The sequence below is a fragment of the Suricata suricatta genome, chromosome 11, assembly GCF_006229205.1.
Source record: "Suricata suricatta isolate VVHF042 chromosome 11, meerkat_22Aug2017_6uvM2_HiC, whole genome shotgun sequence".
Taxonomy (NCBI): domain Eukaryota; kingdom Metazoa; phylum Chordata; class Mammalia; order Carnivora; family Herpestidae; genus Suricata; species Suricata suricatta.
Genome location: NC_043710.1, coordinates 10,363,268 through 10,391,057, shown reverse-complemented (window position 1 = coordinate 10,391,057; position 27,790 = coordinate 10,363,268). Strand labels below are relative to the sequence as shown.

Genomic DNA, 27,790 nt, shown 5'->3' with positions numbered 1-27,790 from the left:
TCAGCCATTTCATCATGCAGCCCTGTTTCCTTTTATTGGAGAACCATATTAGAAATCAAGATCTGGATCTAGGTGTGCTTATTACTATTGGGATGTCACTTCTCTTAGGTTCTCTTAGCTAACAAAGCAAAACATATACATATGTCTACTAATTCATGTGTCTTAGGTTAACTGTTCTAATAAGATACTATATAATGGGTGACTTAAACAACAAATATTTATTTCTCACAATTCTGGAGGCTGGACATCTGTGATCAGGGTGCCAGCATGCTCACTTTTTCCCCCTGGCTTCCAGGTAGCCATTTTCTCATTGTATCCTCACATAGTAGAGAGCAAAGAAAGGAAGTAAACTCCCTCCTGTCTTTTCTTATAAGGTACAAATTCCATCACGACAGACCCACCCTTGTTACTTCATTCCCCTGCAAAGGCCCCATTTCCAAATACCATTGCATTGAGGACTAGAGTTTCAACATATGAATTTGGGACAAGGTGGGGGCACAGACACTCAGTCCATAGCACCATGTTTATACACATATCTGTAAATGTTTCTATCTTTAGCTATCTATTCCATTATATATCACATCTGGCTTTGAAGAAAAATCACAGGAAGTGACAAAAAAAGTAAAAGAAGCCCATATTTCTATACTTTTTAAACACTTTTCTGTGACCTATGGACTGTTTAGAAGTATGCTGTTTGATTTCCAAAACTTTTGAATTTTCCACCTACCACAATTCTACTATTATCTGACAACTTTTAAATTTGTTGAGTTGTGTTGCATAACACATGAAGTGACCAATATTGGTAAATATTCCATGCACATTTGAGAAAAATGTACGTTCTCTTGTTGGGTGGAGAGGTCTATAAATGTCAGTTAGGTCAACTTGATTGATACTGCTAAGGTCATCTATATCCTTACTGCTTCTCTACCTGGGTGATTTATCAGTTGTCAAAGAGATGTTGAGGTCTCCAAATATAATAGTATGTTTGTCTATTTCTTCTTTTAGTTTTATCAGGCTTTTCCCTCATATATTTTGGACTAGCTACAAGTAGCCATTGAACACTTGAAACATGGTTACTGAGACTAAGAAAATGAACTTTGAATTTTTAAAATTTTAAATACTTTAAATTGCCACATGTGTCCAATAGCTATTGTACTGTATAGAACAGAAATGGAATTGTTTAATCTTATAGACACACTATTAATTTTACTAGACTTTGAAAAGTTCTGGTTGTATTATTCTAGGGGAATGGATAGCAGTTTGATTAACTGTCAGTGAGCCAACAAAACAACACAAAATTTTATCGATAAGCTTATATATGTAAAATATGATCACAAAAGCTTAATGCACTTTGAATGATGCAATATAATTAATTAACCTAACACTAAATTAATGAAATATTATAGTCTATAGTAATCTGTATAGTTAAAAGTATTTTTTGCATATATTTACTGTTTTCCTTGATGTATATCCCAATATGAATGGAGTAAGCACAAGCAAGGCCATTTGAGAGATAAGAAAACTGAGGTTTAGCTAGGAAAGATACACATCCAAAGTCACAGAGTGTAAAAATGATGGACCAAAGACTTCATGCAAATTGTTTCCACAATTGGTCCAGGAAATTTTACATTGACCTCACTGTTTTTCATAAAAGAAAAGTTAAACCTCAGAGCTTTAAGAAAGGAATGGAGCTTTACACTTATACATTTGAAAGTTGAAAGAACTGAGATTTTTTTCTAACATGTGGTAACGAAGGAATAAGGAAAATGAATTGTGATCTCAGAAAATAGATCCTGGCTGATGGAGAACACTGTGGTGGAGATAATATTAGACACTAATATTTTATGTCCTTCTACATTTCCTGTCTCCCACACAGTGCTGGGAAGGTGACCATTTAATGGCTGCAGCAAAAAGTGACACTTGCTTCTAGACCAAAGTATCTAATTGTCAAAGGTCCAACTTCTAATTTTTTCTTTCTCTACCTTGGTAAAATAAAAATAACTTTTGGAGATATTATTCTATTTTGTAGAACCCACATCAGTGTGGGTCTAAACAACCAACTAACAGTGCACATGTAAAGTATGCAGTAAATGAACTTCTGATATGTTAAGCCACCCATATTTCAAGGTTAAGTTTTGTAACAGAGCATACACCTCACCTGTGATGACATCCAGCCATAACAAAAAAGAATAGTAACAACCAAATTCTTAATGCTATAGATGCTAGTTGCTATCTTCATGACTTTGAACCACACAGGTGTATTCTCACATGTGTATATTTATGCCTCAGTGGTCACAGTATGAGCTTCTTGCTACCACTGTGTATCCAAAATATGGAAGTATGGCTTCATATTTGTTTACTAGCGCCTGTGGAATAACATGAAGGCATTTCTTCTTTATGTTCAAGTTCTTGATAGATTGAAGCTTGAGGCAACAAGTCTTGATAGGGACTTTCAGAAGGTGATTTCCAGCAAAAAATTACAGAAATCTGTAAAGAAGCCAAAGAATAATCTGTAAAGTCTGTAAAATAAGCCATTAAGAATAATATATCTAAGTCCTCAATGATTTGTCTCCAAATATGTGCTCTCTTACTCTAAAGATTAATTGTGTGGACTTTGGACTCAGAGGAACCCAATGTCTGCTCTCCAAAAAAGGTAGTTGAGTTCAATTTCAATCATGACTAAAACTACCCAATGATTCAATAAATGGTGTTGGGAAAACTGGACAGCAACATGCAGAAGAATGAAACTGGACCACTTTCTTTCACCATACACAAACATAAATTAAAAATGGATGAATATGAGACATGAAACCATAAAAATCATACAGAAAACACAGGCAGCAAACTTTTTGACATGAGATGTAGTAATTCCTTTCTAAATATTTCTCCTGAGTCAGGAAAACAAAAGCAAAAATAAACTATTGGGACGTCATTAAAATAAAAAACTGCTGCACAGTGAAGGACAATCAACAAAACTAAAAGGCAATATATGGAATGGGAGAAGATAATTGCAAATGACATATTTGATAAAGGTTTAATATCCAAAATATATAAAGAACTTATAAAACTCAACACCCAAAACAAATAATTCAATTAAAAATGGGAAGAAGTCTTGCATAGACATTTTCCCAAAGAAGACATCCAGATGGCCAACAGACACATTAAATGATGCTCAACATCACCGATCATCAGGGAAATACAAATCAAAACTATGATGAGATATGACCTTACCCTGGTCAGAAGGACTAAAATCAACACCACAAGTAGCAACAGGTGTTGATGAGGATGGGGAGAAAGAGGAACCCTCTCACACTGTTGGTGGACATACAAACTGGTGCAGTATGAGTTTCCTCAGAAAGTTAAAAATAGAACTACCCTAAAATCCAGCAGTTGCACTAGTACATATTTATTCAAAGGATACAAAAATACTAATTCAAAGGGTACACGCACTCATGTTTATAACAGCACTGTCTAAATTGTGGTTTATAACAGCACTATCTAAATTATGGGAACAGCCCAACTGTCCATCCACTGATACATGGATACAGAAGGTGTGGAATATTGCTCAGCCATAAAAAAGAATGGAATCTTGTCATTTGCAAAAACATGGAATAAGCTAGAGAGTATTTTGCTAAGTGAAATAAGTTAGTCAGAGAAAGACAAATACTCTATGATTTCACTCTCATGTAGAATTTAAAAACAAAACAAATGAGCAAAGAAAAAAAAAGAAGAAGAGAGAGGTAAACTAAGAAATAAATTCTTAACTATTGAGAAAAGACTGAGGATTACTAGAGGGAAGGTCAGTGGGGGCTGGGTGGAATAGTTGATGGGGATTATGAGGTGTATTTGTCATGATGATCAGTGAGTGTTGTATGTTAGGGATGAATCACTGTATATTGTACACCTGAAGGTGATATTACACTGTATGTTAACTAACTGTAATTTAAATAAAAATTAAAAAAAACCCTACCCAATGATTAATTTTTTCCAGATATTTAGCCAGGTGAGTATCGGTCTACTTGGTTTACCAGTATTTGGTTTTGAGCAAGATAAAGGAACATATAAACATGTCCATTAAAATAATTCTTGAACAACAGAAATGGGGAGAGATATATTTTTTGCCCTCTTTAATAATTTTGGTATGAAGAATGCCAACCCAGAAAATATTGGGATGTTATATGTGATGCATTACTGATAGGCTGGAAAATAATGAGTTGCTAGTAGAACATAAGTTTCTGAGTGTCTGAACGTATTTTGTGTGATTATGTATGTAAAATTTTAAGTGTTTTTGTATTTTGTATTTGTAATTTGATGTCTGTCTCATAATGAAAGATTATTTGATGAGAGAAAATACAGTGAGGGTTTTTAAAATAAAAGGTGATTATTGTATTTTTATAATTTTTGACTAATGCTTGACCCACAGAGCTGTTACTAACATTTCCCTTCTTCTGTGCACAATATAACCCCTTATTAACCTGGAAAATGGGGATAAAATTATAACTATATTTCCTAGGCTTTCTTGCAACTGAATATGAGAAAATAAGTACTAGCCAACAAAATGTGGGAATAAATAGTAAATCTTGCTTTGGAGTTACACACTTAGAAAGAAGGGTATGTTTTCCCACTTCATTTTCCTTTCTACTGGTTGGGATATGGGTGTGATAGCAGGAGCTCCTTCATGGATCCAGAGGTAAAGCTACATTTTGAGAATAAAAGATTTACCATTCCATCCCTGTTTTTAGTGAAACTACGTTTTCATAGAAGGCAAAAGTCTGGCTTCCAACAGTCATGGAATATTAGGCATTAAAACACCATGTATACTATTAGAGAGTAGATGCAAATACTGAAAAATATCTAAGAATAACCAAGAAGAGCATACTCTCCAATGTCTACTCTAGTGAGGGCCATGAAAATTAGCGTACAAAGAGCCAGAGAGGAAAAGGAATAAGTTAATACCTCCCAGAGAAGGGAACTATGCTATAACTTAAGTATTTTATGCTATCCCTAATTCCTGCCTTAGAAAATATTGTAATTGCCATAGATCAGTGATTTCACATATCTCTTTTGATCTCCAGGTTGAAGTTTTATCATTATTTTTGGTCAAGTCCACATTTATATAATGTAAGTGGGAATGGGGCAAATAATTTGTCTTTCAGCCCTCACTGCAATGAACTACTTCTTTTTTTGTTGGAGAGAACTACAAATATACGATAACTCCAGAGCAATAAATGGTTTGGATTATTGTTCTTCATGAGTTGGTGCGTGTATTTTAGATGTGGGGAAGAAGGTAGATTTGTCTATTTGGTGCCTCTAGAGAAGAATGTGATTGAGAATATTCCTCATCTTCCTTTAAGAATAAAAATTCTGTGTATTTGAGCTAGATCTGAGTCTGACGGAACTCTGTAGCCTTTATTCCAGTTTAGCGTGGTCATGCAATACATGTTGGCCAGCATAATTTGCGAGCAGATACACATTTCCCTGCAGATCCATGACTTTACAAGAACAAATATGTCTTCCCCTTCTCTGTGTCTTTTCTCGTCGGGTGCCGCACAAGTATTCTGTGGTGGGCAGAATATTATGGTGATTTCTGTGATTATGTTATATCATATGGCAAACAAAACAAAACAAATCATTGTCTAGATGAACCTAATATAAGTATAGGAGTCTTTTCAAGGCAGAGTGTTCTCTAGATGGTAGAAAAGGAAGTCAGAGAGATTCAAAGCATGAGAACCACTTGACTAAGAGGAAGCTCTCTGTTGCTGAAATGCAGGGAACCACTTGAACAGATGGAGAGCAGCTTCTAGGAGCTGAGCGCGAGTGACTCCTGGCCAACAATCCCAGCTCCATAACACAAGCAACTGGATTCTGCCAACAACAACAGAGAACTTGCAGACCATCCCAGACTTGCCAGGAGTCCGGGGGACTCAGTACATGGACTTCAGCCTTATGAGATTCTGAGTAGAGAATCCAGTCAGGTCCACTGGGACTTCTGACCTACAGAGCTGTGAGGTAATAAGTAGGTGGTAGGTATTGTTTTAAGTTGATATGCTTGAGGTAATTTGTCAGGCAACAACAAGAAATTATTACATATTTTGGTCCTGGAGATGGGGTAATAATGTAATATTACTATAACTATATGTAGGATATATAAATAAATATCCAGAATGTGGGAGTAGCTTTGGAATTAGGCAGGGGGCTGAAAGAAGTTTGAGGAGAGTTTTGAGGAGCAAAATTTTGAGGAGCAGGATAGAGAAAGCCTCAAATGCCTCATATAGTTTGTTAATGGAAATAAAGACACTGAGAATACTGTCCACGTGGCTCAGAAGGAAGTGAGGAACACATTAACGGAAACTGGAGAGAGGGTCCAGTGGTGCAGTGGCAGAGGTTTGATAGATTACAGTTCTACAGAAAGCATAACTAATAAATGGTGAACTTGGATAATCAACTGAGGAGATTTCCGCAGCATTGAAGGTAATGCCTGGCTTCTTCTTGCCTGCAATAAAAGAAGAGAAATTCCAACTGCAGATGACACCTTTGGCCATGCCCATGGGTCCATCCCATCTATGGTCTTCTTCTTCTGTCTATCTAGCAGAATTCAGACTTGCTTACCAGCCCTTAGATTCATGTGATCCAATTGCTTGTGATAATGTTATATACTTAAAATGAGGGGGTTTTCAATGCCATAAACCTTTACATTTTCTGTCTGAATTAATCCTAATTTGACACACAGCTGTGGTAATAATTTGAACACACAAAAAAGAACCAGGTAATGAGGTTGGGAAAAATAGGCTACTAGCTCTGTGTTACATAGATCTGTTATCTGTGATAATAAAACATAAAATTCAAACTATATCCGTGTTTCTGGTCCGCTGAATTGTTAACTGTATTAACCTGCAATAAAATATTTCATCTCTTTCAGGTTTTTAAATTAGTTATACCTTGGTTTTTATTCTTTTTGGATGACATATACATTATATTCATCACACTAAAGAGTGTACTTCATATAGTAAATTAATAGATGGGTGGGTGAATGGATGGATGGATGGGTGAACAGATGTTCGAAGTCATGGACAGATACCCATGGGTGAGAGTTTCATATGGAATACAGAATCACACACTGTGTATTCCAGGTGTGCTCAACGCACAACTAGCAGCCCCCAGGTTGTCCACAGAATCACGTCCAGTTTATGTTTTTGTCATTTTTCCAAAGGTAAAAAGAGTTGTTGGCCACATCATTTAATGAAATAGTTTAAATCATCCTCATTATTTTAAGAATTGTACATACCCAGTGAATATGCCTGCCATCCACATTATAGGTGAGCATGGAGAGAGAAAGTGAAATTAAAAACTGCAGACAAGTTAGGATCATTAGAACAATCACATGTCCCTGTTAAAAGAAAATAAAATGTCATGTATTATCTTCCACTTTGATAGTAGTTTGGAAAGCCATATGTCAGAGCCCCACATCAGGCCATCAAAAGGGGACACATCACATTATACAAAACGGTGCAATGAAATTGAGTCTGAACCCAGAAATCTATGTGCAGCTACAGAAAAGAGATGATAGTAAATATTCTTGAATATACTTATATGAGATGGGAAGTAAGACTAGACATTACAGAATTCACAATAACTATTCTACTTTTTATTTTTATTAAAATTATTATTATTATTATTGGTGGTGGTAGAGATGAATTATTAGTAATATTACTATTGAAGTTACATTGCTCTATCATGGAGATTTGAAATGTTGCCAATGTTTGCAAAGCTGACTCTTCTCAATAAACAAGGCATAAATGGCAAGGTTCCAGACCTCCCCACTGTAATACTAAGATTTCCCAGTTTTCCACTGACTCAATTCTAATTAAAACCAGAATGTCTCCTAAATTTGGAATACACTTTAGCGTAAAAATTCAGAAACAGTTGTGAACTTTTTGGTCATTGTCCTCATAAGTGAAATGTGTCTTCCCACACTCCAGAGTTCTTGGTTTCTTCCTGATTTCTTTCTCTTCTATCTCAGACTATTTGTCTGCATTTCTTTCACATGGCTTTATTGTTAAAAAAAGGATTGCTCTCAGATAGTGGCAAGTCAGGATAAACATTCATTCTCCAGATAGCTTTGGTCAATGACTTATTTTTAAAATCCTAGCAGTAATGAATATTTTAATAGAAAATCATTTAAAAATAATAAACGATAAAGTAACCATTTCACCATTCTTTGACTCAGATTTTAATATCATTCTATTTTTCCCAGAAAAAAAATAAAATGTAGATCACAGAATTGGGGCTCCCTGCCATTGGAAGGAAACCGTTTTTTCTCTTTCTAATTGCTGCACCTGTAGAGAGGCATTTGGAAGGAATCTGGAAGCAAGAATTTTTGTCATGTTCTTGAAACATATCAATGATCAGGTCTCATCTTCACTATGCTCTGATAAGCGTTCAGTCTTCTCAGCATTCAGAGGGATGATACTTACAATTGCAATTGATTTGATGCCCAAACAGAGAGTTTCCTTCTCACAATCATAGTGGAGATTTTTTGTTAAATTGTATGATAGAATACAGATTCCAAACATTGAGACCAAGGTGCTAAGAGTGTTAGCACCTGTGTTCTTCCTCAGCTGAAAAAAAAGACATAACTAGCTTATAAGTTAAGGACCAGGGGTTTCTAGACCCTAGATGCTGGGGAGTGGGGTGGGGTGGGGGGAGAATTCTAATTTCATTAACCTATCCATGGGACCTGCAAGCATTCATAATCCTTATAGTGCCAGTTTGGTTCAATGATAAATCACGGGTGAGAGAAGAGTTGGAGAGGATTGATCCTGCATAAACAGCTACCATGGATAGGATAAAAGCATTATGCACATTTTTTAGCATCTCTTGTTTTCTCCTGTCTTAGCTCCTCCCTCCACCAAAGATAAAAATCTGCTTTACTCAAGTCTAAGCCATGCTTTTCTTTTTATGAACGTCACCCCACCTCATTACCATAACGAGGCTTGAATAGCTACATAAATCTTTACTCACTCTTCTTATGGTGACAAGATATGGGGATCAGAATTCTAAAATCCAGGGAGATCCAGCCTATCTGTTTCTAGACAGAGGATGGTCACATGATTCATTGGGCCAAAAGGACAGTTATATGATGAAACGTACTACAAAATAATGAATCCCCTGGGTGACTGGACTTCACGTGGGAAACTCAGAGTGTTCTAAGTTCTCATTTTCTCCCTGAATGATGACGGGGAAAGTTATTAACTTACCAGTGATTTTGTTTGCTTCTTGGCAGACACAACAGTCAGAGATCCAGACATGATAAACTGTTTAGAAGATAAGAAAGGTTTCTACAGAGCAGTGGCTTCTTCCAAGTCACCCTTCCACCCTGTTGCCAAGGGCATATCTTTCTTTACACCTGCATCCCCCTCTGCCCCCCATCTGCCGAGGCCATGCCTTCAGAACCCAGAGGAAAACAGATCATTAAAGTGTGTGCACACACCATAGTTGTCTTTTTATTCTTATGAACAGTAAAATTCCTTTAGCTACATCAGAGAGGTGGACATAAAAACCACAGGGCAAAACAACTTATTCAATGTGGAGAAAATAAAAAATATGGAGTAAATATAACTCAAAGACAGGCTTTGCGGTGCAGAAAAGGGAAAATGTGAACTCAAATTACATCGCTTTTTTCTCAATGTATTTGGCCAAGAAGGGTGATGACTTAAGAAGAGTAACACCTCCTTACCCTTCCACCCCGCAAATTCTCTAATCCAAATATTATTACATTTCAGAGATATTTCTCCCAAGTGTCAAACCCAGGATTTTTTCCTCAGCAAAACAGCAAGACTGTATTGAATCGCCTCAGGCTATTCAACAATAAATAGAACGTAAGGGCATTATTATATTAGAATATATATTAAAGTTCAGGGTGCCTGGGTGGCTCAGTCAGTTAAGCATTGGACTTCAACTCAGGTCATGATCACGGAGTCAGGTCTGCAGTTTGAGCCCCACATCAGTCTCTGTGCTGACAGCTCAGAGCCTGGAGCCTGCTTCAGATTCTGTGTCTCCCTCTCTCTCTGCCCCTTCCCTGCTCATGCTGTTTCTCTTTTTCTCAAAAATAAACAAACATTAAAACTATTTAAAATAAAGTTCAGGTTGGAAGTTAAATCTTAACTAAGTGTCATTGAAAGTACTCTAGAATTGGCAAAATGCCACAGAAATTGGGTATTGAGTTGATGAATGAATGAATAAATGAATGAATAAAGGACTTAATAATAACAATTAGAAATATAAGTCAAATACTCACAGACAAAGCCCCCCATAATGGGAAGCCTATGTAAACTGAGAAAAAAAGAGTTTGGTACATTTCAGATTCAAAAGCAAAAAATCCAATTATCCCATAAAAGATGCATTTCACACCAATCATAACCTGAGCCACCTGGGTAAGAGACAAAACAAACCAAATTACCAACCGCTCAAATCAACAAAACAAAACCAATGTTTTAAAGACAATGGTGAGCATTTCTCAGGAGAGAGAATCACTTGGTCCAAACATCATGGTCATCCATGTTCAGGGTTTGAACCCCTTGAATATTATTAAAAGATCTGCTAAGAAGAGTCAGTTCCTGGAGAGTCTGCTTCCCCCCCGCCCCCCAGAGGTCTGCCCATGTGGGTCAACCTTGCTCCAATAAGATATAGTCACTATGATGCTCATCCAAGAGATTAGGACCTCTAGAGTCCCCTGTTTATGTATCCCTCCCATCCCCATACACATGTGGTCCTTTGCTTTCAATCAAAGATCTTTCTTCCAAGCCACAGAATGGTTGACACAGGTAATAACTTGATGGCTCTGTCAGAATAATTAAACAGAATAATCCTCTACCCTCAATATATGCCCCAGCTTCTGGTTCAAAATTCTTTATTAATGGTTTACTTACTTACCCCCAGAGCTTTTAGATTCCCCTTCAGGAATTTCTGCAGCTTGTCTAGTATATATTTCAGGGTACCAGGCTTTTCAGTCTTTCCTAATGGGGTACCGTGGTTTGGGTTTGGAGGAACATCCACAGTCTTCCGATCAGTATCCAAAGTATTGCTCATTCTGTATTAGATGAAATCAGATATGCACCATCATATGCCCAATACTGTTAATCTTATTGTAATGGAAGTAGATACTGGGCTTTTAAAAAAAAACATTTATTTATTTTTGATACACAGAGAGAGAGAGAGAGAGAGCATGAACAGGAGAGGAGCAGAGAGGGAAAGAGAATCTGAAGTAGGCTCTAGACTCTGAACTGTCAGCACAAAGCCTGACGTGGGGCTTGAACCCATGAACTGTGAGATCATGACCTGTGCTGAAGTCAGATGCTCGACTGACTGAGCCATCCAGGTGCCCCAGATACTGGGCTTCTTTTATCTGAAGTCTTTGACATCTTTGAAGGAAAGGCATTGGCCAAGTGATGTTTATGTGTCCTCACTGCTGACTCTGATATCACTGATGTGGTCAGCAAGGAGAGAGATGACGGAGGTCGAGAAATATGAAATATGAATCCTACATATCCTCTAAGGTTAAGGAATGCTGTAAATCTCAAGTCCTTTTTTTTTTTCTTTTTACAGTGGTATGTGGCCACAGACTTGTATAAAAGTACCCACCAAGGGGATGGGGATATTATCTATTTAGCCTTATCCCTGATGGAGTCAAATTAACCTGAGCTTTAAAGGCAAAGAGTTTTGAATTAAAGACATTTCCCCTTTTAAAACAATTTTTTTAATGTTTATTTTTGAGAGAGAGACAGAGCATGGGTGGGGGTGGGGCAGAGAGAGGGAGACACAGAATCCAAAGCAGGTTCCAGGCTCTTAGCTGTCAGCACAGAGCTTGATATGGGGCTTAAACCCATGAACTATGAGATCATGCCCTGAGCTAAAGTCAGAAGCCCAACCGACTGAGCCACCCAGGCACCCCCAGACATTTCCCTTTTATTTAACTAAATGCATTATGTAACTTATCATCCAATCCAAGATAGTTTTGGGAATGAAAGAGAATAGGAGTAGTATCCATAATTACACTGGGGAAATAGGAGAGACCTAGGGATACACTATGTAAATACTGCCTTACTTTTAATTACTGTGTGGCAATGAATACTGTATTTAGTTGAAACCCTAGGTTTGTCAACATAAAATATAGTCATGCTTATGCTTCATGGGTGTGACGCTGGAAATGACGAATCCAATTTTTCCAGTATCCTCAGAGATGTAATGTTGCATAAGTTCTGGTATTACCTTCTCAAGAAGTTAGGATGTGCTTTGTTACTTTCAAAAACAATGATGGATTTCCTCTACCGTAGAGCCAACACCAGAATGGCTCCCATTGTAAACTAACTCATTTTGAACATTTTTCCCAAATATTAGCTTTTTATTTCTATACCATCCTTTACTATATCAAATTCATGGATAATTTGTACCATTAAATTAATTTTGGAAAATGGGGGCAGACTTTATTCCTTATTACATTGGTATTTATGAATTCCATTCCTCTCCCTATTATGTTTTAATTTAGTTTTGATTATACTTTATACAATTTTTTCTTATGTTTCCTCCTCCCCTTATGCTAATGATATTGAATTAGACCCTTTATATAACTACTTAGGTATAGATTTCCTGAATCAAAGTGGAAACTTAGTTTCTGGCTCTTGAAACTATGCCCAATTTCTTAAAGAAAAAAAAGAGTTAGTGTACATCAGTCCTAACACTCTTTGAGTGTGTAAATTTCTTAACAGTCTCAACGAAAAGATAAAGATATCATGACATGGAAATAGGGGACCCTTAAGATTAAGCATAAACATTCAATTTTTATACTCCCAGCAGTTGCTTTTAATTAAAAGGTTGAAACAGGGAATTTATTTTATGTGATCACACTGGAAGTGCTAACAGGAGACGTTTTTGTTTTTTTTTTTTCTGTTTCTTTGGTGGATGAATCGTGTCCACTTATATTTCATAAATAGAGAGGATCCCATCAATCAGCTATTCTATCTTTTTAAAATGTGATCCTTATAGCCAAAGTTGGTAAATAATTTGCCTAAGTTCACAGACAGGTGTATAGACGTTGGAGCAAAATGCTGTTGGACTGATGAATAAAAAAACGCTCTTTAGACAAAGCCTGCTTCAGACTAACGCATCCCTTTTTTAGCTTCCTGAAGCCCACGCGTAACAGGTTGGAATGTTTGAGGAAGCCATTGCTTTCAGCATAACTTTGTTGGGGGAAAAACAAACTATTGACCCTGAAAAGTACCCCCTACTACTCTTCACTGCAAATGTCATTATTTATTCATCCATTCACTCGACAATATGTATTTTAGATTTAAAATATTGACCATAATATTTAACAGACACATTTTATTCACTAATACCTTTAATTATATTTTATTGAGGCCATGTGATTATTATCTGTAGTATTCTATCAATTTATGAGCCTGTATTGAGCCTTTAACTGCCCTCTGTGGCTACCATTGAACTGGTCGGTATTTTGAGGAAGATTTTCACATTTACAGCCATCAACTTTCTAATGAATGCTGCTTTTCCACTTCCTCTTCTGCCTAGTTAAGAATGGCATTGCAGTATTTCTTAGTTACTCAACAATACAAAAATTAGCCTTGTTTCCACAATGTCCTCACCTTAAGTATTAAATTCAAAGCCCTATGACCCTACATAAGTTAATATAACTTCAAACTCATGTAACCCTCCTCATTATATCTATACCACATTAGTTATAAAACTCATGAGTCTAAGAATATTATTATGAACTTAGCTGACTCACCATGTTCATTTTTGATGATCTGAATTTCATTTGCAGATTGTAGACAGAAAAGTTTCTGTGTCACAATTCCAGCCCAGTTATTTCCCTGTACCTTAAATTGGGTCTTCTAGAAAATAGAGCTGGAGACAAACTTCCTTGGTAAGCTAAGTCTTCCTATCTACCCACTGATGGGTAAAGCGTGTTTGCATAATCCGAAAGTCAGAAAGCAGGCATGTAGACAAGATCAGATGTGTCTAAGTCACTGAAATGGTCCGCATTATCTTAGAAAATTTTCCTGAAATATTTGGCATTGAATATCTACCAGTGGAAAGAAAGGAAAAACTGTCTCTGCCTGGAGCCCACATTCTGTTCAACCTCTGTCTGTTGGGTTCTACATCTTTCCCTCTCAGAACATAGATAAAAGTACTTTCTGGTGCTCTGGATAATGGGGGAAAAAAAGTTCTACCTACCTAGCTTTGTTCCACCACACAGATGTGGGAGCCTGAAGTCTTCTTAAGCTTATGTCTCTCGTGTGTCTATCAAAGACTGTGCCAACATGTAGGGGAAAGAAATCTTTGCTTTGATCTCTGTGTTTCCTCATTTGCTGTATTTCCACACCTAGAACTCTAGATAAGCAGTTTTGATGTATATCAATAAAGCTGATAAAAATCATGTGTTGTTGCTGAAATTTAGAATCATTATCACTGTGGGGTGCCTGGATGACCCATCAGTTAAGTGTCAGACTTTAGCTCAGGACATGATCTTATGGTTCCTGAGTTTGAGCCCTGTTTTGGGCTCTGTGCTGACAGCTCAGAGCCTGGAGCCTGCTTCAGAGTCTGTCTTCCTCTCTCTCTGCTCTTCCCCCACTCATGCTCTGTCTCTATCTCAAAAATAAATAAACTTAAAAAAAAGAAGCATTACCACTGTAATCCTCAATACCAACTGATAGTTTTACTTCTGCACTCTCTTTCCATTTCTTCCCATTTTTCTGACAAAGATTTTATTTGTTCTTTTTTTAATGTTTTATTTATTTTTGAAATAGAGAGAGACAGTAGAAGCAGAGGAGGGTCAGAGAGAGAGGGAGATACAGATTCTGAAGCAGGCTTCAGGCTCTGAGCTAGCTGTCAGCAACTGAGCGTGACTTGGGGCTCAAACCCATGAACCGTGAGATCATGACCTGAGCCAAAGTTGGACCCTTAACCAACTGAGCCACCCAGGCATTCCTTATTTGTTCTTTTAACTTACTAAATAAAATTCTTTCCTTTGGAGCAATTTCTAGGAAATTCATATTTTCAACCAACTTTTCTTGATCTTTGTGTTAGCACTTTATGAACTATAATTTCACTACAATTAAATAAATAAACATAAGCAAATACCTATCTTGCCAACTAGCCATCTATCTGTCTCAATGACCAGGCTCAAGTATACCAAGCAAAGTATTAATATATAACTGTACTATGGCAACATTACAATAAAAATCAATAAAAATGATTAAACTTTGGTCAGATTGGCCAAGGGAAAAAGAGAGAAGACAAAGATTATCAATATAAGGAATAAAAGAAGGGACATCATTGCAGAATCTAGAGATATTAAAATGATAATAAAGAAATACTATGAACGAATTTATGAAGTAAATTTGACATCTTGAAGGAAATAGAATAATTACATGAAAGACACAAATTTTGAACATTGACTCAAATTTTGAACATTTGAACTATGGAGATGACCTCCATAGTTTAATATATATTAAAATATAGAATGTACAGACAAAAACCATTACAACAGCAACAGTAACAAAACCAACTCCATCATGTATCATGGGCTAATTCTACCAAATATTTAAGGGAAAAAATTGGACATAATCCCTTCTATGTTATGAGGTCGACATTACTGTAATGAGGCAAAGATATCATAAGAACAACATGGCAATAACTCTTGATGTAGGTGCAGAAATCCACAACAAAATGTGATCGCAACAAATTCAAAAATATATCAAAAGATAATACACCACAACCAACAGAGTTTATTTCATGAAGACAACAGTGGTTTAACAAAAAAGTCACTGTATACAATTCATCTTATTGACAGCATAAATACAAAAACCCATATGATCTTCTCAATATACAGGAAATGTGTCTGACAAAATGTATGTATTCATGATAAAGAAAAACTCTCAGAAAACTAGGAAAATATGGAAATTCCCATTATCTGGGAAAAGTCATATACAAAAATCTACAGTTACAACATGCCCAGCAGTGAGATACTGAATACTTGTCCCCCAATACTAGCATATTTGCCCTCTCTAATCCTGTTCAACATCTACTAGAAGGCATAGCCAGTGTAATATGGCAAGAAAATTTTGAAAGACCTAAAGTGTGGAAAGTAAGAAATACAAATGTCCCTATTGACGATATCATTGTCTATGTAGAAAATCTCAGAGAATCTTTTAAAAACTCTAGAACTAGCAAAAAGAATAGTAGACTTTGCTTTCTGGGGAAAAAAGCATTAAAATAAGAGATAAAGTTTGCTTTGTTAGGCCACGACTGAATGTTTTTTCTACTTTTTTTGTGTATGTTTCCATAGACCCAATCTAGTGTTTAAGACTGTTAAGTGCCAGTTAATACATTGTAGTTGACAAAATGCTATCAGACTGTGGCAACAGCTAAGTCAGAATCACACAGTGGGTTGCTAGTTTCTGATTATTGTAGGTAGTAGGGGCAGAATTGCATTAGGCCATCTGCTAGTACTTCCTTAAATTGTGATTAGCTGTATGCTAAGAGAGTCCACATGTGTCTTTTGATTATAGATTAAAAACTGAAAGTGTTCCGGGACTTTCCAACAAGTTGCATTGTGATGATCCCTATTCCCTTGTCACCAAGTATGTGGGTTACCTCAGGCTGAGTCAGGATCCACGAAGCAAAGGAGAATCAGGACCTACAGGGGATCAATCCCTGAAAAAGCAGAACCTGTGTGAAGAAAGTGTGTGTATTTTCCTGTTTTCAAACATCAGTTACACTCTACTTATTGGATTGATTTTAATGGGACCCTGAGTTGAAAAGATCATAACTGACTTCATGATGTCCAATCTTAATAGGACAGATAAAACTAAAACAGAAAATACTGAATACTGAATACTGAAAATGAACCATGGACTGAAGGGGGAGGGGGAGGGAGGGAGGGGGTGATAGTCATGGTGGGGGGCACTTGTGGGGAGAAGCACTGGGTGTTATATGGAAACCAATTTGACAATAAACTATTAAAAAATAAAAGAAAAAATCCCAGAAAATAAAGGAAATTATGGCTACTTCAAAGTTAAAAGATAAGAACAGGGCTTATATTAATTCATTTATGTCATGGAAGTTTGTACTCTTGAGGGAAAGTGTCAGAAACCACACGACCTACATCGATGGCCTATCGTACAGCTTTCAGTATAGCATTAGCATTATAGTCTAAAGTGGATGGCTTCTCAGAAATTGTGCAGATTAGCCATTCTGGCACATATCCTCGAAGGCCAGACCAGAATCCCCAGATATCTACAACCTTTCTGGTATGTTCCTTTTCTTCATACTGCCAAGCATATGAGATGATGCCAATGCTGATGCAGACAGATCATAGGCTTCATTGATCATGCCCAAATGGAATCATGATTGAGGACAGAGGAGGGGACCAGGGCACAGTCAACATCAGCAAATCTATGTCCTTTGATCCCCACCCCCCCATGAACAATTAAGACTCTATTTACTATCTGATTGCTGATATACTCTTAGTAATAATACAATTAGAGGAAGTCCAGGAATGGTTCAAACGTTGATATGTCAAACAACTAAGCGGGTTGGAAAGCCACATCATCATATTCATGATGAAAAGAGGCTACAGCAAGTCCACGCTCATTGGAGGATAAGTCGACAACCACCTGTGGAAGAAAAAAACAACACAGTAGATGATATTTCATGATATGATATGACATTTCACTTGCCCCGGCCCACATTCTCCTAACGGCAGACCTTCCTTGGGGCCACTCTTCCTGACACGAATGACTATGTCCAACCAAGCAACCTTCTGCTAGTGCCCAGTCCAATCTTTTTTAAGTTTATTTATTTATTTTGAGAAAGAGAGAGAGAGCGAGGTGGAGAGAGAGGGGGAGAATGAGAATCCCGGGCAGGGTCTGCACTGTCAGTGCAGGTGCTGGGTCCAATCTTAAGTCTGCGGCTGATAGTGGTAAAACAGAATGCAAAGTGCTCCAAACATGAAAGATGGGCTTAAGTGTTCTTTATGCTTCAAATTGTTCAGTAAAACTTAAAGAGGTAAATGTACAAATGGCAGAGAATATCCTAAAACTCATTCTGAGATCTCTGGATCACAGAAACTCACTGAGGTCACATCACAGCAGACAACACTGCATCCAAATGCAGACAGCAACACCGAGATGATGAGTCCCAGGATTATGAGGACCAGCTTCATAATCATAAGCCCCTGCAAATTAAAATCATGTGGAGAGAAAAGATTAAAGGCCTGAGCAAGGGAGCTCCTGCCGTGGACCCTACGTGCCCTCCTTTATAACTCATGGACATATTGTCAGGGGTAATCTGGCTCCACCTTCAGATAAAATCTGGGCAGAGAAACTCAGGACTCTAGGTTACAGACTCCCAAATTTGCAACTTCATTCATTTGTCATTTTCACACAAATGAAGTGAGATCCTGTGATCCACCTTCTTCCTTGACATGACCTACTGATAAAAATCCTGCTCATTTGCAAACCGTGCTTTATTGAGGTGTCTACAAATTGAAATGTTTTAAGATCCCTCTATATCTCATGGTGATTTTCACCATATGATCAGTAGATCAGTGCCAGTTTTGCTAAACATACTTTCTAGAAAGGATCCCGGACTTTGTCTGTCATTGTGCTGAGCAGACTCAACATCTAGGCTTCTCTTTACCTTGATGAAGACAGCAATCTCAATCATTGACTGAATTCATTGGCACCCATTCTGATTTTATCTAAAATAAGGGTTTTACTTAGCTTCACCTGATGTACTTAAATCCTAACATCACCAATAATGTATAGCACAGAGATATTTATTTCACTGGGTCAAGGCCCTGACCATCTTTCTTCAGGTGATTTGTCAGTTTTAAGCTATGCCCTATTGCCCACTCATGTTTTTTGTTTTCAATTTTGTTTTTCAAAATTTTGTTAAACTTATTTTATTATTTGTTTTGTGAGAGAGAGTATGAGTTGGGAAGGGCCAGAGAGGGAGAGGGAGAAAGAGAGAAGTCCAAGCAGACTATACACTGTCAGCGAGGAGCCTAATGCGGGGTTGGAACCAATGACCCGTGAGATCACGACCTGAGCCATCCAGGCTCCTCCTCCCCACATTATCCCCTTGGAATGAATAGGACAACGGCAAAGAATTTTCTATATGTGGATAAATATCAGGATATATTTTTCCCACTGGATCTTTTAATACTTACAATTATGAAATAGCAAACTAAAGGTGTTTCTGATAAGAAGTATCGGTAGACTTCAATTCTGATTGCGAGGGTTATTAACGACACTCCGGCTAATATGGCAGCCCCAGTGTTTGTTCCAAGGCTACCAGAGATCTGAAACAGAATCAGAAACGGAGTCCCTGTTCTTACCCTCTTGACTGGCAAGTGATTGTACATATGTATGCATTATAATTAAAAGGTAAGTAAAATTGGAACTCATCAAAATTATGCCCAAGGTTGCTATCTACTACTGGATAATTTCTCATCCAAGCCAGACAGAAACAACATGGCCAGTGGCGAATAGGGAAAGAATCATCCTGGAATCTTAACTCAAGGCAAAGAAAAACCTGAAAATCTGAGACAGCTTGATCATTCTGGAAACAACAGTTGATTTAATTTTTTAAATGTTTATTTATTTATGAGAGAGAGGGAGACATGGAATCCACAGAAGGCTCCAGGCCCTGTCTGAGCTGTCAGCACAGAGCCCAACGTGACGCAGGGAATAAATTCACAAACCTGAGATCATGACCTGTGCTGAAATCTGACGCTTAACCGACAGAGCCACCCAGGTGCCCCCAGAAAGGAAGGTTGATTTATGCCATGCCTCTTTTAATTTTCTGAAATTGCAGGCAAACGCACCATTTTTTTTGTTGTTTTCTTTCCAGACGCAATAGACACAGTTCCAGAAATGATTAGCTGTATAAAGATAAAGTTCAGTGAGTTAGACTATGAATGTATTCTCGTTCTATAGGTTTTTTTGCCCAACACCAAATATTTCTCGATAATTTCTCCCAAATTTTGTGTCTATTTATAGATAATAACTATTAAGGATTTTACAAATGTTCTAATACAGAAATCAAAGTGATTCCAATTTACTTACAAAAATTGGCCCCAAAAGGAAAATGATATTAAGTCCAGTGGTCTCTATGAATGGCTTATATTCCTGGAATGAAAGAAGGACCTCTACCATAATCCACAGACAAATATTCATTAGGCCAGTCATGATCTGGCTCACCTAGAAAATGAGAAAGTGCTTCTGAGTTAGGAGGAATCAGCTTTATTTTTAGAAGTATATGCCCCGCATTTAGAGGCTGTAAATGACTCAGAATTACTTTAATTTGGGGAATTCCATGATCAGTACTTAAATTTACATTCAGTGTTCCCAAATATAAAAAAACAGTTTGGTGATTTGGCTAAATGGTATATGTGGTCTATTATTTTAAAAGTCCCATAGTCCTCTTAGTATCAGAATTACTGTGACCACTCCACACTTTTTAGGTAATTGTGTTGCTTTGACCCAGAGCAGATTTAGGAGAATGTGAGCCACCTCAAAATCCTTAGATGACCTTCATTGTACCTACCCCAAGAATAACTGGCTCCCCCTTTAGGAAATTCTGCAGATTGTTTGATGCCTCCCGAGGCAAAGGCATTGGCCCCAACTGGCCCAGGTACGTGGCTGGATATCTTTGTTGAAAATCCATAATTGTGTCCCTTGATGCTGTTTTCTTCACAACCTGTGGCGCACCCTGCTGGGAGTGTTGAGTCACAGTACAAGTGAAGCACGTGTTAGCCAGAAAGATCAGGTAAAAGGATTAGTCTCTTTGATTCCATGCAATAGAATCATAATATAATATTTTAAAGTAAAAGATAGGTATTATGCTAAATGCAAGAAATGAGGCCACATAATTGTTTCAGTTAGTTCTTAAGGGTGGGAAATCTGACATTTACTAAGTATTTAACTATGTACTTCAGGGAGTTCAGAATGACATACTGTCTATCATATTGAGTTCCAGAAAGGCTACATCCGTAACATAAGCTTACGTTATAGGAAGTTGAAGGTCTTAGCTTCAGTGCATGTGTCTTACGCGCATTCTGGTCTTAAAATAATGTTGACCATCTCACCCCTGAAGCTGGAAATATGCATTGCCCACTAGTCCTGGTATTCTGGCCCCAGGGGAAGACAATATTTGTTACTTTATGTCCTTGTTTTGCTGTGCGGAACTTTTTCATTTACACCTCTCTTCCTAGGTAGTGTCTTGTCGGGAGCTACCAGAAGAACAAAAATCAGCCGCCTGCAGGCAGGGCAGTGTCGGCCCCTCAGGCGCTGTGCTAAAACTTCAGTTTGGTTCCTCCTTTACCCTAGCCTTTATCACTTGACCCTGTTTCCTAGCAACCAACCTAGGTCAGCTGCCTTGCTTGCCACCTTGAACCTTTTATAAGCTGTGTGTCTTTTCTCAATAAAAGAGCCTTGATCAGAGACTTTGTCTTGCCTCCATTCCCTGTGCTTCCTGCCCTACCCTATTCTCACTCCCTCCCTCAGGAACCCAAGTTGACCAACCAGCCGGGTGGGGCAGGGTCTGACATAGCTGACATTTTTGTTCAGTCTCTGGGTTCAGGAGGTTCTTTCTGAAATTTAAGAATGTACAGCATTTGACTCAACAAGCCACAATGTAACATGCACACTCTTAAGACTCAGAGTTTGCTTCCTCTTCATACCTCGAACTCACCATACAAACTATGCATGACTCACAGAAAGTCCGGGAGGGACCGTAAGTATCCACACCGGCATAGCCGGGTAGGTGGCTTGGAACCCTGTGTGCCTAAGCCCAAACCCTTGCTTTTTCACTCGTGATCTGCTTACAGAAATGATAAGCAAACATACTCACGTGTTAGGAAGGCTTTCCTTCTCTGACAGCAAGAACTCTTTCTTTATTTGACCATCCTGAGCATAAACAAAAAATAGTATCATCTTTTCTGTCTTCATCAGGTCAATGGATACTCGGTCTTGTGTAAAATTCTCCTTGATGTGAGATCATAGGTATAGTCCGTGCAGCCACAATTTCACTTCACTTCTAGAATTCACTATGCTAGCTGCATGGTGTACATGTATGTTCAATTTTGTCAGGAAAATCTATTAAAACAGTGGTGATAAAAACCGGTATTTCTTCTATCTACCTTTATTAAGTTCTATAAAATCTGATGGTTCTTTTACAGAAATTAATGCCTTTTATTCTTAGGAGATTGACCAAGAAAAAACACATTATACAGTTGACTCCTGAATGGCACAGTTTTGAACCACACAGATCCACTTAAAGTGGATTTTTACAGTACAGTACAGTACTGTAAGTGTATTTTCTGTTCCTAATGATTTTCTTAGTAACATTTCCTTCAGTTTACTTTATTGCAAGAATGTAGTATGTAATATAAGTCACATAAAATATATTTGTTAATTGTTTATGTTATTGGTAAGGCTTCCATTCAACACTGGGCTATAAGCAGTTGAGCTCAGGGAGGTTTTCTACTGTTGGGGGGCACCCTGCATAATTACTTTCAAATGGAAAATGGGTGGGGAGAAGCCATACACAAAGAGAACTAGTATTTAGATGTGACATTTGCTTAAGGATCCAAGTGGAACTAGAGGCATATGTGTTTAATGCAGGCCACTAATCTTTTGTATAGAATTGTTCCATGATATTCTGACTTTACTCCTACCTTTGTTTCAATGATAGTTACTGAACACTGTCTTCTCACATTGAACGTCTCTGTTGTTATTACCAAGAGTGTCTATGTTAGGTATGGAAATATATGTGAATTTTTTTCTTATATCTCGATAACATTTTAATTAGTATGATACTAATTTACTTTAAAAAAACCCTTTAATCCTGTTCCTTATTATTAACCATATTTGAAGCAAAAATATCATGTTTCTCTGAACAGACTGTGATGCAGGGTTCATGATGGTAAAGCCAACATTTTTAAAAATATTTTTTCCTCGATTCCTGATTTACAAAGCAGTCTTTAGAACTGAGTGTCCACTCAAGGCCGTATACTTTTTCTCAACATGAATGATGATTATACAGATTATTCCAGATCAAGAGTATCTTCTTTTTGTATGAAAGTTCTTTTACAAACCAAAAATGTCAAAAGTAATCATTTGTTATAAAAAGTTGGAAATGCAGCATTAAAAGAACTAGCTAGCCAGACTTAGAGAACACTGGAAAAGTACTGTGTTGCAAATTCTAGACAGAATATGATTTTTAGACCACTTGTTTTTTGTCTTTTGAAAATGATTAGGTGGATGAGATCATTTCAAAGCACACGCTTAAAAGGTTCTTTGGGCCTTTAAAACTGTAACATTAAAGAGCGCCTGTGTGGCTCAGTTGGTTAAGTGTCCGACTCAGGTCACCATCTCATAGTTCATGAGTTCCAGTCCCACTTTGGACTCTCTACTGTCAGCACAGAGCCCACTTTGGATCCTCTGTCCTTCTCTTTCCTTTTGCCTCTCCCCTATCATATGCACTTGTCCTCTCTCTCTCTCAAAAATAAACATTAAAAACATTAAAAAAATTTTTACCATTAAGTTTGCTACTAGAGAGTCAAGCATATTTTTTAATGGGAAAAAATGCTTTTAGACATTTATGTCCTTCTCCAATAACTAGTTTCATTAAAAGTAGCTTTATAATATCTTCCACTCCTCTGGCTTCCTCTCATGGAACAATTCCAAGAAAACTTGGATAAGTCTTAGGGACCGGCACAGAACTAACATGCCCCCTTCCAGGCCAGTGGAATAGCCACTTAAAAAAGAATAAAAGAAAAATACATACCTCTGTCCTCAAACGACATTGGGTCTTAACTAAAGATCCGTCAAGTTACATCAGTCCAAAGAGCCAGTCTTGGAGCCTTTCCAAGGAAGTTCCCCAGAGCAGCAAGCAGTGTAGACCTGTGTCTCTATCGAACACTACAGGCTGTGGGGATTTGGTAGCTGTAGGTTTTTCTCAACAAGACAGAGCTCCCTGTTGTATGAAGAGACAATGAATCATCACCGTAAAAGACGTCTTTCTGTGCTGTATTTCTTGCAGAGGGTTTTTCTGATGGCGTAAATTGCATGATGTTGATGGAGATAATCCTTTATCTCTGCTGTTCAGACAGGCACGGTTTTGAGTGCCAACTTTGCACACTCTTTTCTCATTGTGAGGGCAAAGCTCAATCCCTCTTTACCCACCCCTCCCAAAGACTTTTCTAAAGGAGTATGTACTTTCTGTTCGGGGAGATATTTTGATTTACAATTAAATCTTAATTTGTCCATAGCAGTCCTCGCCTCTGATAGAAAATATGGGATTTTTCCATAAATATGGGATTGTTGCCCTCTTTGCTTCCAAATTATACTTTGTATGTGTTGTTAACAAGACTATTCCTCTACGGTGACTTTAGCTTTCTTACTCCCATTTCTATTGCTTTATAGATAATTATAGGAAAATAGCACACAATATTTATAGAGCCTATGCCAGGAAATCCAAAGTAGGAGTAATGAGCGATTTGCCCACATCTCTGGAATTATATTCTCCAAAACTATAAGGGAGGCTTTGTGTATTCTGTACCGTTGGCTAAATTATCCTTTAGCTTAGAAAGAAAGTAGAAATATAGCATCCTTTTGGCTCTATGGTTTCTCCGGGTTCTTACATGGGACTTGCCCATGGGTTCCTATCAAAAGTGAGGAAGAATCTCACTGTTCAACGCCACCCCCCTTCTTGTAAGACATAAGCATTGGAGATAAAGCTTCTAGGGGGAAGAAAAGATGTTCTTTTCCTATCCTTGTGTCTGACAGAAGCTGTATAAAAGAAGGGTTAAGTGTCCCTGTTTCTGTTACTTTTTGTTTCAAATCCATCAAAAGGAATGGGCTGCCTTTTCTTCGCGAATTTGCATGTCATTCTTGCTCAGTGGTCATGCTAATCTTCTGCATATGGTTTCAATTTTTGTACCTGAACTGCTGAAGTGAGCTGTGCTCTGCATTTTCTTAACCTGAAGATTTTTCAGTGTATTCTTAGTTTGCTGAAAAGCTCTATTATTAAAGGAGTTTGGCCTCTTTCAACAGCTTTTTCCCCACCTATTGTGATGACCTTACAGCTTCTCTCCTTTGTGATGTAATCAGACGTGTCAAACAACCTTGTGCATAAGATCATCTGGTTATGAAGTATCTTTTTTTATGTATATTTCTGGGGTTAATTTATTAATATTGGTAAGGTTATACGGTCTAAGCTCATGTAAATATATCCATATTTTATCTTCCTATATTTTTAATCTGTATTTGGGGGTGGGAGAGCTGGTTACTGCTTGCCTCGAAAATAAGCTCTAAAGTGTCTGCCTTCAGCTCAGGTCATGATCTCTGGGTCGTGGGTTCAAGCCCTGCCTCAGGCTGTCTGCTATCAGCATGGAGCCTGCTTCAGATATTCTGTGTCCCACTCTCTCTCTCTCTGCCCCTCCCCCACTCGTGTGCGCTCTCTCTCGCTCCCAAAGAGAAATATTTTTTAAAAAGCTCTAAAGGTTTTCTTCCTCTTCTGTTTTCAGAAAGGGTTTATATAATATTGGTATTATTTCTTTATTGAATGTTTAATAGAATTCAGTAGTGGTCTCCAACCAATCTTCTCTGCATGACAATCCTTCAACTACAAATGCAATTTCTTTTCATGATATAGGTCTCTTTATATTAATTGTGGTTTCTAGAGAAGCAGAACCAATATGATGCACTGATATGGGCAGTGACATTTATTATAAAGACTTGGCATGGGTGATTATGGAGGCTGAGAAGTCCCAAGTTCCACAATCAGCAAATTGGAGCCCAGAGAGCCAATGTGTGGTTCGGGTCCAAGTCCAAAGACCCAGGAAACTGGGGAGCCTACTACAAGGTAAGATATTAAGGACAGGGTTTATTTTTAATTATTTACATTTCACTGCTATTTATATTCTGTGAAGAAGGCATCAGAAAAATCACACTCTGGCACAGATGGCCTATTGCATAATTCCAAACAGCACTCACAGTATGGTCTGAAGTGAATGGCTTTCCAGAAATTGTACGGATCAGTGGTCCTAAGACAATACCCTGCAGGAACAGACTGGTGTCCTAAATCTCCAACAGACTTCCTGGTGTGTCTTTTTCTTCCTTATTAAGAAGGCCTTGACACAAGGACAGTCCTGATGGCATAAACACTACCTACTTCATTCATTATGTTCAAAGGTAATACATTGATGGAAAGTATAGGAGACTAGCAAAGTCAACTTTAAGAAACCTATGACCCTCATATTTCTGAGGACACTTGAGGCCTCTCTGCTGTGTAGACACAGATATATTTTCAAGAACACAAACTAGAATAAATCTGAGACTTGCTCATGGAAGAGATATATCAAACAACTTAAGTGGATTGGGAAGCCACATTGTCATAATCATGATATGGAGATGTTACAGAGGGTCCATGCTCATTGGAGGGTAAGTCAACTACCATCTGTGGAGAAACCAGTACATGCAGCAGATGAGCATACAGTATGTCTTTTGCCCATGGCCTTAGGTCTCCCAATGTCCTGTGGATACTTCCTGGGGTTGCTTTTGTCTTATTCTTATCCAAACATCTAAACCTACCTACGCACTGCCTCAATGTGTGCCCAGTCTAATCTTATGCACGTGGATCCCCAAGGCAAAACTGAGCACGAGGGGCTTCTCACACAGATGTGTAACATGAGACAGGGGCTCAGGACTTTTATATGCCTTCCATGCCTGACAACAATAAAGAGATAAATATAAAAATGGCAGACAATGTCCCAGAAAACCTTCCAAGTTCTCTGGACCCCAGAAATTCACTGAGATCACATCATAGCAGAGAGCATGTGTAACTAAATGCAGAGGCACACAGATGGCAAGTCCGAGGGCAAAGGAGATGAGCCTCAGAGTCATAATCTGCTGCCAATTAAAATCACATATAGAAAAAGATTCTAGGCGAGCACCTGAGTGGCTCAGTCCATTGAGTATCTGACTCTTGATTTTGACTCAGGTCATGATCTCATGGTTGGTGAGTTTGAGACCCACATCAGGCTCTGTGCTGGCAGCACGGAGCCTGCTTGGGATTCTCTCTCTTGCTCTTTCCCCACCCCTCCCTTCATGCTCTCTCTGTCTATCTCTTAAGATAAATAAATTTAAAAAAAAAATTTTAAAGAGAACGTTTACAGGATTGAGCAAAATGAGTTTCTGCCATTGACCCTGCTTGCTCTCATCCATAAATGATTGACATCGTATGACAGCTTATGTAATTGGAGTATCTTCACAACCCTTTTGTACTTCATAGTAATCCTGACTATCTCCTCAGTGTATTGGTGCGGGATAGGCTCTATGTTATGTCTGTAGAGAGAATCTTGGGCTTTGTCTATCATTGTTCTGAAAGGAACAAAACATCTAGACTTTTCATTGTTTACCTTATGGGGACAGGAATCAAATTCACTGAATGAATTCATTGGTGTTGATTCTTCTCTCTCCTAAATTAAGGTTTTCGTTAGCTTTACCTGGTGTGCATGTCTTCCCATGACCAGAACTTAGAGCACAGAGAAATTTATTAACTCAGGGTCAAGGCCCTGATTTTCTTGCGTCAAGTGGTCTTTCAGTGGTAATCTGTGCATTTCTACCACCTGCACTGTGAATAAATTTTGGAAGTCATTTTGTGGAAATGTCGAAAAATACCAGGAAATCATTTCCTTGAATCT

General features: G+C 37.9%; 2 protein-coding genes and 1 non-coding gene across 6 annotated transcripts; all 3 read right to left on the bottom strand.

Moving 5' to 3' along the window:
• Positions 1 to 5,445: 5,445 nt before the first annotated feature.
• On the bottom strand, positions 5,446 to 14,347 carry LOC115271948 (membrane-spanning 4-domains subfamily A member 3-like). The gene is made up of 7 exons (XM_029914926.1): positions 14,251 to 14,347; positions 10,933 to 11,089; positions 10,298 to 10,429; positions 9,258 to 9,314; positions 8,475 to 8,618; positions 7,286 to 7,387; positions 5,446 to 6,493 (listed from the first exon to the last, which is right to left on the bottom strand). Exons 2-7 carry the CDS (start codon positions 11,086 to 11,088, stop codon positions 6,395 to 6,397), a joined length of 690 nt encoding a protein of 229 aa, XP_029770786.1. The 5' UTR covers position 11,089; positions 14,251 to 14,347; the 3' UTR covers positions 5,446 to 6,394.
• A 2,655-nt stretch (positions 14,348 to 17,002) lies between these two features.
• LOC115306501 (membrane-spanning 4-domains subfamily A member 4A-like) lies at positions 17,003 to 24,111 on the bottom strand. Of its 4 annotated transcripts, none has more exons than XM_029956950.1 (8): positions 23,872 to 24,111; positions 21,934 to 21,989; positions 20,629 to 20,796; positions 20,148 to 20,210; positions 19,907 to 19,963; positions 19,250 to 19,381; positions 18,152 to 18,253; positions 17,003 to 17,693 (listed from the first exon to the last, which is right to left on the bottom strand). In XM_029956950.1, the coding sequence occupies exons 3-8, from the start codon at positions 20,746 to 20,748 to the stop codon at positions 17,604 to 17,606; spliced, it is 564 nt and encodes a 187-aa protein (XP_029812810.1). In that variant the 5' UTR covers positions 20,749 to 20,796; positions 21,934 to 21,989; positions 23,872 to 24,111; the 3' UTR covers positions 17,003 to 17,603. The 4 variants fall into 4 exon arrangements, with proteins under 4 accessions (XP_029812810.1, XP_029812808.1, XP_029812809.1 ...); XM_029956948.1 differs by having other exon boundaries at positions 20,148 to 20,282; positions 23,872 to 24,106; XM_029956949.1 differs by having other exon boundaries at positions 20,148 to 20,282; positions 20,629 to 20,793; positions 23,872 to 24,106.
• An 825-nt stretch (positions 24,112 to 24,936) lies between these two features.
• On the bottom strand, positions 24,937 to 25,047 carry LOC115272859. Its single transcript, XR_003900509.1, has one exon. It is a non-coding gene; the product is annotated as a U6 spliceosomal RNA (small nuclear RNA).
• Positions 25,048 to 27,790: the final 2,743 nt, after the last annotated feature.

What these genes read in the sequence shown, in the direction of transcription:
- LOC115271948 (XM_029914926.1), bottom strand. Translation starts at nt 11,088, where the DNA reads ATGAGCAATACTTTGGATACTGATCGGAAGACTGTGGATGTTCCTCCA. An exon ending in CATTATGGGGGGCTTTGTCT is followed by an intron (nt 9,315 to 10,297) that starts GTGAGTATTTGA and finishes TCTTCTAAACAG; the next exon opens with TTTATCATGTCTGGATCTCT. An exon ending in GCATCAAATCAATTGCAATT is followed by an intron (nt 7,388 to 8,474) that starts GTAAGTATCATC and finishes TTCTTTTAACAG; the next exon opens with GGACATGTGATTGTTCTAAT.
- LOC115306501 (XM_029956948.1), bottom strand. Translation starts at nt 20,748, where the DNA reads ATGGATTTTCAACAAAGATATCCAGCCACGTACCTGGGCCAGTTGGGG. An exon ending in AGAAAACAACAAAAAAAATG is followed by an intron (nt 19,382 to 19,906) that starts GTGCGTTTGCCT and finishes ATTCTGTTTCAG; the next exon opens with ATCTCTGGTAGCCTTGGAAC. An exon ending in TCTGCTGTGATGTGACCTCA is followed by an intron (nt 17,694 to 18,151) that starts GTGAGTTTCTGT and finishes TTTCTTCCACAG; the next exon opens with GTGGTTGTCGACTTATCCTC.